Source organism: Haliotis cracherodii, unplaced genomic scaffold (genome assembly GCF_022045235.1).
Source record: "Haliotis cracherodii isolate W230 unplaced genomic scaffold, xgHalCrac1.p SCAF_15, whole genome shotgun sequence".
Lineage (NCBI taxonomy): Eukaryota > Metazoa > Mollusca > Gastropoda > Lepetellida > Haliotidae > Haliotis > Haliotis cracherodii.
In genome coordinates, this window is record NW_027266270.1 from 4746074 (window position 1) to 4757447 (window position 11374).

The following is an 11374-nucleotide window of genomic DNA, read 5'->3' on the forward strand; positions in this document are numbered from 1 at the left end:
TGGTCCAACTTTGTAACATGGTTAATTGAGTGTTCTTCGTATCCGCACGGCGTGGATCGTTGCTCATAATATCAACCATTGAAAGTCTGGGACAGTCTGGATTCTTATGAGGCCGCCTTCCTATGGCTGGAAAACTGCTGGTTGCGGCGTAAAATAACAAAATTAAAATATAAATAACACAGCTGTTATTTACGCTTTTATTATCAAGGTATCATAAATATTTAAACATGTACAATCGTGGTATAAAATCTTGCTATTTACAATATCACAATAATGCGGTAGAAAGCCTAATCACAAAAGCTGTAAAGCTGTTCCTGGTCGTGTTAGGCATTGTCCACTTCAGTTATCTGCCCTTGGCACGATCCGGTTCTTTCGGTTCTTATATTGCACTCTTTCGGATCACACGTGTCAAAATTAACGCCCTTGTCATTCAAGCAACGTATTGTCAGTTCTAGAAGTAAGGCCATAAACACCCAAACGAATCTTCAAATTGGCAGTCCGCGGGTGATGATCGACCTTTATTATGGCACAGTATGATAAGACTCGTCTTTGGTTCGTCTCCTGACACGATCGAGCAAATCTGAAATGATAGAGAACAATGAGCTATGAAGATTTTTTCATTACACAAGCATCAAAAGATGTCTTAATTAAATTTGCGGTCGAACTTTGGGTCTTCTTTTGATAACATTATCTTCACGATTAATTTCGATTTAACAGACGTTGCGTTATTAATGACAAGAACATCTGCGGTTGTGACTATATAATATTGCAACACTGTCAGAACACACAAAGACTGGGTAATTATGAGAAATAATACCGAATCTAAATGATAGAAATAATTTCGACTAACCACGAGATGAGCTTTGTTCCTCGAAATAATGCATGTCCTGTCTTATTGTGCTCGCTTGTCAACCGGAAGTACATCCTTGGGTGCAGGTGTCTGAACCGGAAGTGCGTAATGCGGCTGGTCCTGCGTCGAGTCCTCTCCTGCTTTCTGAGCCATTAAAGTCACAATCATCTGTTTGATGTGCTCCATGTCTGAAAACAAAACAAAGAACTTTAACAAAAGAAAACTTTGGACTCAAACTATTTGTAATAGTGTTTCAGAATAATTCGTTACATTTAAAAAAGAGAAATTTCGTTAACATGTTATTATTAATGTTAATTATCATTCGTATCAACGACTGTATTTAATGCAAATTGTCTGCGCCAATGGTTTGCTTTACAAATTGAGATCAATAGCGTTTACCCTTTGAAGATATTCTTGTCGTTTCCCTTACTCGCTAATGCTTAAATATTGGAGAATTTTATTCGTCATGCAAAAGAGTCATTAGTGGTGGCTGCGCGCGCACCTTGGTGCATTATTGTGGCACCTGAAACCCGTGAACGTGGGTACACGCTAAATACTCATAAACTGTTTTCTGCACCATGGTGACTGGACCTCACGTGGTAGTTTGTCACGTGAGACGGTCACATGACGCACTGGGTGAGGTGGGAATGGTCTTAATGGTCAATTATACAGGGTAAGCCGGGTTACCCTCCATCACCTCGGGGTGAACTGACCACCCACATGTTGGTGCGCTCGTAGTGGTAAGTATATAAAGTTAACATATTCAGGAATAAGAATAACAAGACAAAAACGTTTTTGGGGTTTTTTTTTCATGAATTTAGTTTTCAAACTATAATGAGAATTGTTTAAGTATTATCGTTATGTTTTATCACTTATATTCCATATTTAAACACAAATTAATCTAAACCATTTTAATTACATTTATCATATTTATACTTCGACCTATTTGAGACATTTTCGGGGACTTAAAGGAAGAATGAATATATGACATTGGACACCCCCCGCTACCCACGCTTCTTTCGAGGGACTGGTTGGAATAATAAACTAGAATAATTTAAGTTATACAACTGACAATCTTTTCATACGGACATAAATTAAACCAAGAAAGGCGAAGGTCGCCATCAGATTATGAACGAACAACCACTGACCATGTACCAAATTAACACCCACTGAAGACATCACTTTTTTAGCCGGCGGACATTTTAAAACGACGATCGCCTAGGTCAGTGAGTTCGTATCCCCCTCCTTCACTCCATTCTTCTCCCACTCTCTAGATCCCCTACATACACCCCACCCCCCATCCTATTCGTACTCTTTTGATCTCATCGTGAATCACCTATCTACTTCTTTTGTCGCACCGCCATCTTCCACACCTCGGAAGTATAAAGAGCTGCCTGGTGTGACAGGTCACGGCGCATTGATACATTCTTATAACCGCATTACATATTCTTTGATCCGGGTACTTAAGATATACCGCTGGGGTCGTCTGAGGCCTGGCGTGATGCCCGGAGTACGATCACGGCCTACTCGGGCCCCGGCACGAGCGCGTTAGTTTACCCGGTGTGGTTAACAGCCGACAATAATTCAATAACTTCATCTCGTTCTTATTATAATCATACTTCGACCTTGAATAATGTAATTAAGACTTTTTGTGTAAGATATGAGAAGAATTTTGTAATTCTATCTTTTGAATCGGTATGTTATAGGGATGAATTTGGTTTTCGATTTCATAATAAAATCACCCGTCTGTTAAATTCCCAACATGGAATCTCACGCAGAGAATAATTTCAAGGCCGGCTCTGGACTCGAGTTATTAATTCAACACCTTTCAGAAGCTCCTGGTATCAATAATATTATATGCTGTAGTGAGTTGTTGTCTTGTGTTTGTCTATATGACACAATTTCCTTGCCTGAAGATTTCATTGCAGAACACCACACGGTAACATAATCTCGACATAAAGAGAGTTTCAGAGTCAGATTAGTGTGGATATCGTTATTATCCACCCCTAGGCTTAACGAGGACCTTCCCAATAATGTTCTTAGTGACCCCTAGCTTAGAAATGCGCATTGAAAGATAAGCGTATATTTCACATATGTGTTCTGCTAAAATAAATTATGAGAAAGTATAATGCCTCTGACATGTTAATGTTTCAAAATGGAAAAAATCCGTTAAATTCAAACAAAGAACATGCCTTTCAACTCCCCGTGGAACCTGTGAATCTGCCGCGCGTTGTTCTATTGTACACACACACATGTAACCTAAAACCGGCTACAATCACTTCAGTTATGCTGTTTGTCAACTCTAAGTCAGTAACAAGTAGTATTGCAAAGAAAAAACACGTTAAAGCTATTGTTTATAAAAGTGTGATAAATTGGAAACTAATTATTCAGCTGAAGTCGAACAACCGCCACCCGTCCACGCATGCGTAAAGACGAGTACGTCGGACCACCCAAATGAAAGATTTTGTGTGAACACATATTACGCATTGAGTCCGAGCTATGAAGTGTGTAATACAATCTGTATAGCGTGGAATTAAGTAGACTGTTGTACATACCAAGTATAGTCAGTGCAACTTGCGTATCTTTTCTAAGAATAATTATTTGTATATTCCGATTACCTGTCAGTATTATTCGTCTCTACATACATCATATACGACGCGAATTTGCAAAAGACATTTTCCTGTTTGTATTTTTATATTTGATATTTGAATATCTATGAATAGAAGCTCGTCTTCTCAGATGTTTGTTTTTTACCTGTTCGCGGCTTTCTGAAAGATTCACTTTTTAAATATGTATTGAGCGTTACTTAACAATTTTTTAAAATATCTTAGTGACTTATACAGCTAAATCTGACACCAGATTGACAACCGGAGTAATGACACACCACGACATGATGGCGTTAAAAATACAATTTTGTCCATATGTTCTCATATTTGCAATTTTAATCATGTATCTTCTCAATTTTCTTACATTTCAACTTACAGCTACCATACACGACATTGAGGGAACTTTTGTGGTATACGCAGTAGGTATAGCTTCTTATGCACGAGCCAGATGTCTCGAGGCGCACCCCCCACCCCCCTTGGTACAGGTTCCCCATGTGAGACACTAGCTGAGTAATCAAGGTCTCGTCTACCTGAGCGTCCGCACAGGTGCCACGCTTGGTGGGAGCAGCGTGGGAACGAATCTCAGTCCACGGTTTTAGGCGCATAACCATCTGCTGTCGCGAGCCTTTCCCGTCGACTTCAGCGTTCGGTTGGCCCTTTTCTCTCCCCATAACAAAAGATCCACCGAGCGAATCGTCCCGATGGTATGCGATTCTTTACGGTCAAAACATGTTCCTTGGGTGACTAATGTAGACAGTTTTATGACCGATGTTCAATTCAGCTGATGATTGCGCTTTTTAAATGGCATTAAACCCCACCCCTGGTTGAGGGACCAGAGGGAAGACGATTCTTCCCACGCGGGGGGTGGGGGTGTTGGGGATTAGGGTGGGCGTTAACAGTGTCCAGGTAGACTGTTTTATGCTGATATAGGCATGAAAAACACACCTGTATCATGTTTTCACTCACACCTGACTAAGAATTGCAATTGAACCTTGCTTTAATATCAAACAATATGGGGGAATTTTATGCCTACAGCGCAGGTATACGATGGCGAACCTGTTTCTTATGTCGACTTTAGCTTACCCGGGATAATAAAAGGTCACAATCTGACATGACGTTAAAAACGGTTTTTCTGACATACAACACTACTTATAAAGCAGGGGCGGTCGGGTAGCCCTGTGGTTAAAGCGTTCGCTCGTCACGCCGAAGACCCGGGTTCAATTCCCGACATGTGTACAATGTGTGAAGCCCATTTCTGGTGTCCCCCGCCGTTATATTGCTGAAATATTGCTAAAAGCGGCGTAAAACCATACTCACTCACTCACTGAACTGTGAGAATTCCAATCATGGCAGTTATTTGACTCTCCAATAAAAAATATTTTATTTTTTTTATATGAATAATATATGTCAATACATATACCTGTCTGTCAAATAACCAATAATAGACATGACAAAAACCCAAATTACCTTCAGAATCGCCAAATCTCTTCATGAATCGTTCGTGGAGAACGTCGATGTATTTAACAGCTTCTTCCACGATCGTCACCTGGAAAAGAGAAACACTGTGAGACATCATAAAACTTCATTATTAAAACTTATTAAATGCCCATCAAGGGCCAGTTTATAAGGTGCACGCTGGAGTGGGAACACTTGGTCAATTTGTGGTCGCATTTAGAGATAAGCACACAGTGAGTGAGTGAGGCTTACGCCGCTTTTAGCAATATTCCAGCAATATCACGGCGGGGGACACCAGAAATGGGCTTCATATATTGTACCCATGTGGGGAATCGAACCTGGGTCGTCTGCGTGACGAGCGAACGCTTTAACCACTGGGTTACCCCACCGCCCGATAATCAGGACTAGCCTAGTGGTTAAAGCTTTCGCTCGTCACGCCAAAGACCCGGGTTCGATTAATGACATGAGTACAATGTGTGAAGCCCATTTCTGGTGTCCTCCATCGTGATAGTGCTCGAATGTTACTAAAAGCGGCGTAAAACCATACTTTTCTCACTCACTCATTCTTATGGAACTAAATACATGCCGTCCAATAGACGTTTTTTGAAAGTAGAAAGTCACCGATTTATCTGAGCTTTCTAAATTGTTCATGCTTATGAGGGTCGGTGGGGTAGCCGAGTGGTTAAAGCGTTCTCTCATTACACCGAAGGCCCGGCTCGATTTCCCACATGGGTACACTGTGTGAAGCCCATTGCTGGTGTCCCCCGCCGTGATATTGCTGGAATATTGCTAAAGGCGGCGTAAAACTATACTCACTCACCTGCTGGGTGGATATACATGATGCAGTTTAAATTCGCAGAGGAACCGATTTTGTTTTTTATCAAATAAAACTTACTAGGCATTTGTCGCGCCTATTCCATCTTATAACGCCAAATCGAAGCTCATCAATGTGTTATGATAATTGTAGCACACAAAAGCAGTGTATTTAATGTCTATTCTGTTCCAAATCGCCCTCAATCATGCACGGTAAAGTATACAATTCTATAAATGGACCTGCTCATATATTGCCCTGGATAACGGAGGATGATCATCCATGGTGTTTAAGTGAAACGTTGATTAATTGGCTGGATCAGAACGATTGAGAGAAAATGAATGGAATTTCTGTGTCCTTAAAGTTCATTATGCCTTCTCCGGTGTTTTTTTTATTTATTGAGAAGGACATGTCAATTATCAACAAAATGACGGTGACAAAAAAAACGCGGTGCAGTTCTACTGAAATGTCTCGCATAATAACGAAGCCGTAACAATTTCCTTATGCGTGAGGTTTGTGATCAGAAAACCATATTTTCATTATAACAGAATGAGAAATGTAATCTACGGCTGTCAGCTATATGAGTAATTATACCGCCCCCAAACACCAATAAACTTGTCAACCGGTGTCAATGTGTTGACAGTACCAGACGTTACTTCGCGGAATCCCGCTGACATAATTCCCAACGATAAACATACTGATCACCTATATCCTCCAATACAGCAGATGATATCTTTACAGGTCGGACATTGCCCTTAAGCTCTTCTGGGACAGGACCAGGAAATAATGATTGAGCCCTAATAAGCAGCAGCTGGGGGAGTTTCGTTTAACTATTGGGCACATTTGTCCGGCAACTAAGAATGTTTAGCGCTAAGGCCTGGTTTTGTAACGTGAGCCTGTAAAACATATAATCAGGACATTATTTATTTAATCAGTTTTATCTTTTGTCGCAGTTTACCAGAAGAGTAGGAGCGGATATTGGACTCGGATCAGATGGTTCGTTCACAGACGCATTGATTTGTCAAAACCTCGTCCACAGAGTGAACCTCACAGGGCGTCATCATATCGGTGAAGTTGAGTCGCCGGACCCAGTCGGGGTACAAAGCCGGTCATAATTAACTTCGTAATTTCACGAAGGCCACCCCAAGGAGACGTCACAAACGCAGCATGCGCATGGTTTCATTCATTGTTTTGTGTTGGCTTGACAAACCCTCCGCCAGGGGGCGCCAAGACGCACTGATTGTCTTCTTAGCTGTCACGCGCATTGACACCGCGCAGCAGACGACATTTCGTTTGATTAAGAAGACAAATGTCAGCACCTTCATCTCGTATTGGAAATATCGCCCCGACTTATTTTGGTTCGCCCCAACTGACTCGCACTGACACATGACTGGATTAGAACTGCATATATTAAAAACGACTATCATTTGTTAACACAATCTCGACTAGATGGGATAGGGGATAGGGGCAGAAATGAGCAAGTCACTTCTCAGCTATTTTGAAAACTGACCATTTAATTGTGATGATTAGGGACTATAACACGCTCAGAAAATACCCTCTTCAGGTGACCCGTATGTAATTTCATGAGTGACGTTGTGGAGCATGCGCAGATTTCATCAATAATCCCCAATCAACACATGTCAGCTCACCGCCTGCTATCCTTCACTCTAATATCTTCAGGACTCTTCTCAGGTTTTAATAAATCAGGATTTCCTCATTAATTTTTATTTTACAACCAATAATTTAAACCATGTGAGTCGGTTATAATTCGTCCTGTCATCTGCTCCGTAAATGTTGTCATCTGCTGTATTCCCCACTTAATTGTGATAGAAATACTTCATCTACCAATCCTTCCTTCTTACACACGCTGCTTCAGAAGATGGTACTTGTTGTTACCCTACGTGATGCTCGGTATGAACGGCTGTGTTCGTACACACACACACACACACACACACACACACATGCACGTCGCTCTAATCTTCAGAGCAATGATCTTGAAAGCGATTTTAAAGCCCATTTCTCTTCATCCTCTATACACTGCAAGGGTTTAATCTCCTTTACTGCAATAGCATGAACATCTGTCCACAATAAATTTCGCGAACCATCTTGACCCTCGAGCAAGACTCTTTCGTACGTCATGACCAAACCAATCCTTTGTGAATACTGGAGTGATTGAGTGAGTCTTACGCCGATTTAACAATATTCCAGGCATATGACGGCGGGAGACGCCAGGAATGGCTCACACATTGTGTCCACGTGAAGAATCGAACCTGGGTCTTCTGCGTGACGAGCGAACGCTTTAACCACTAGACCACCCCTCCGCAACCATGGTCTCAGTAGGCTTTCCTTCAGGTCAAAATACAGCTGAACAATGTCCAGTGTCACCGCATGCCGGAAACATATTGGGTGCCATTGTACAAAAACAACCTCAGCGCTTCGACTGTCTTACGTCAATGATAAGGTACGGGAGTTGCGATCACCTTAGCGCTAAGATCACGTTGTACAACGGCACCCTGAACAGTCCAGTGAGTGAGTGAGTATGGTTTTACGCCGCTTTTAGCAATATTGCAGCAGTATCACGGCGGGAGACACCAGAAATGGGCTCCACATTGTACCTATGTCGGGAATCGAACCCGGGTCCTCGGCGTGACGAGCGAACGCTTTACCCACTAGGCTACACGACCGCCCCGAACAGTCCAGACAATCAGGTACCAGCACACTCCCTCACTACACGTGGGCCGACGTCATCCAGTTTTAGTACAACTATGACCGTTATTATCAATTTAGTTTTCTTCATCACGCCTGGTGACGAGCAGTCATACTGTGACAAATCTCAGAGAGCCTACGGTACACAATTTCAACGTAATACAAAAAAAACCGCAAACATATTAATCGGCATATTAACCATTTCTGTATTATGAGCAGTACTGAAATACCTTAATGTCGATCTCGCATATCCAAATGCGTAGATCGGTGCCCATGATATCAATCACTGGATTGTCTGGTCCAGATTCGATTATTTACAGACCGCCGTCATATGGCTGAAATATTGCTGAGTGAGGCGTTAAACAACAAACAAACAAAACAAACACACAGATCCACCTTTTTTTATAAACTCGCAAATTCATGTTATATGTTATTTCATCATAATTTTAAGTACCTTTGATACTTTCTGCTGCTCTGCTACAGACGGCACCATTGCTCTCAGTCTTGTATAAGCCTTATTCCTCTGCCACCGTCTGTACCGCCGCACACACCTCCTTGCATACTGGCAGCTGTTTGAGCCGTGGGAAATCGCCTTCATTTCTGGGATCTGTGAAAGACAATTTACTCATTAAACAGGACAGAGCTGTGCGGTTCCCACTGCCGCTAGGTGGCGCTGGTTCGACTTCTGCGCCTTCCCATAGTCTGCATTATTCGCCATGGGAAAACTGGATACGGAACATATTTCGGTAAACTCAGATTCAATAAGAACAGAAGGCTGTCGATATAAAATATTATTTCTTTCAAAGAGCATGGTTATGACAATAAATGGGCTATTTGGGCTGATTGATAGTAGACAGAAATTCTGCAAAAGTTCAGATGTGATTAAAAGGGATTTTTTTAGATACTCAAAGGGAAACAACAAAATTGAAAATAATTAATAGTGTTTACGTGTAACGTGGAAGTGAATCATCTCTTAATAGTTGTATCTTTTATCCCGTTAAAGTTGACTAGAACAGATCTCTTACGTGCCTTTGATATCTGTCGCATGTTCTTTCTGTTCCTTCTCGAGGCCGAAAACAGTAATATTGTATGCATTCCCAAGTACACTCTACATATGTTTGAAAAGGAGTCATTTCATTGTCAGCCCACATATCACTGACTTGAGAAGGCTGTTGAGCAAACGGCCGCCAAGTTTCAAAGTCATCCAAAGCAGTCTCTAAACGTCGTCTCTTTGTGGCAAGTAATCTGAACAAGTCCCCAAGTCTCGTATTTGATCCATCCATCATCCATATATTCACATATGTACAAACCGAGGACTCTAGCAATTGAGAGAGAAGGTCGATTGTCGACAATGATAACACAATAGGGGAGACAGTTCAAGAATATCAGTGACAAGGCCCATACAAAGTTCACAGTATTTGTACATCGTTCTTTTACTAACGCACGGTCCTGTTTCTGCCCCCAGACAAGCCACACAGAGTGCACAGAAGCTTGTCTATATCGCGCTCGATCTGACAGTCGATGACTAAGGCCCATTGAATGGGAGGTATATGTGAAAGGGGGCTACCTTTGAAAAGGTTAAAAAGCGATAGACGGAAATTATCGCCTTGTCCCAGTGACTAAGTGACATTGGGTGATGTACTGTGAAGGCGGGTTTGGTGGTAGATGAGTTGACTGGAAATGTTTGTGGCAACTTATTGCAGAAAGAAACGCTTGACGCCACTTCATTGTAAAGGTGTTTGTGCTCTCAAGACATCACGTTGTGCCTTTTTGCAACCATCACCAAATGCTGTTTTGGAGTTTCCAAGCAAATAAACAAATGCATCTGAGAAAGGATGTGATTTTATATATTCTCTAAACTCCCTGCCTTGTTTTGTTAATCATCGATACTCTGCTATCTAATGTCAAATAGCCAGGGTGAAAAAGGCATCACCTATAGTGATATCAGAATTACATAAGACAAAAAACGAATAATTAATGTTCACAGAGACTGTACACTGATAACAGCTCTGGTCGTTTATCAATATGATTCCACACAATGTAGACAAGTAAGCTGATTGAATAATAAGTGCAAATAATTATCGCTTAATGACATGGAAGTGTCATATATGACACAGCAACAACGATACCATTTGCATTCATACATAAACAACGTATAAAATGCCTCTAATTACATACAAAAGCAGGCTAAACCAAGGACCAAGCACCCCCTATTGATCCGAATCAAATGCAGTCCTTACCTTAAGAGATGGATCCGTTCCACTGATACCGTAAAATCTCTTCGACTACTGACAGTCCTTATAAATAATTGACAACACGATCGGCACCTTTATACCTGCCCGGTTTACACACACTCCGCCGAAACGAAATAGTCCCATGAAGTAAATCGATAATACATTTTGTTTGATAATGAACAAGGGTAGTCATCAACTTGGATTAACTTCAGCGTCCACAATGAACTCATATGTTGTGCAAATATAGGTTGTTATAGGTTTAAGTTTTTAAATAATTTTGAAAAGTTAGGTTGGTGACATTTGTCGAGTTTCATGTATTCATGCGTGGGAAATTTTGTGTTGAGAACTACTTTCTCCATTCATAGGCAGGCTGTGAATGGGCACGCTGGCGACACGCTTCATATCTCGCGAGAGCCAGCTGACGCGAGACCAGCGCGAGGCGGCACGTTAGGAAACCGAGGTGTAGGTCAGGCCCCTTCAGTTCATACGAAGCCTCCGAAGGGAACGGGTGCCTTCAAGGTTGATATAAAATCTCAAGCCTTTTATCTAACACCGGAAGCAGCTCTTCCGATTGACAGGTGGCGAGTGGGCAAATGTTACGCACGTGGCTGAGTGGCCAGGCTCGGTTTTTGAGGATTCAATGAAATAGACTGTTTGTGAATGATTCTACGTGGATTCAAGTGAATGAAATTGAAGAATATGGACTTTTATT

The 11374-nt window shown here is 41.6% G+C and overlaps 1 protein-coding gene across 1 annotated transcript; it reads right to left on the bottom strand.

Annotated features, from left to right (window-relative positions):
• Positions 1-235: 235 nt before the first annotated feature.
• LOC139461736 (uncharacterized) lies at positions 236-10713 on the bottom strand. Its single transcript, XM_071243194.1, has 5 exons — positions 10669-10713; positions 8883-9035; positions 4924-5002; positions 851-1038; positions 236-580 (listed from the first exon to the last, which is right to left on the bottom strand). Exons 2-4 carry the CDS (start codon positions 9024-9026, stop codon positions 893-895), a joined length of 369 nt encoding a protein of 122 aa, XP_071099295.1. The 5' UTR covers positions 9027-9035; positions 10669-10713; the 3' UTR covers positions 236-580; positions 851-892.
• Positions 10714-11374: the final 661 nt, after the last annotated feature.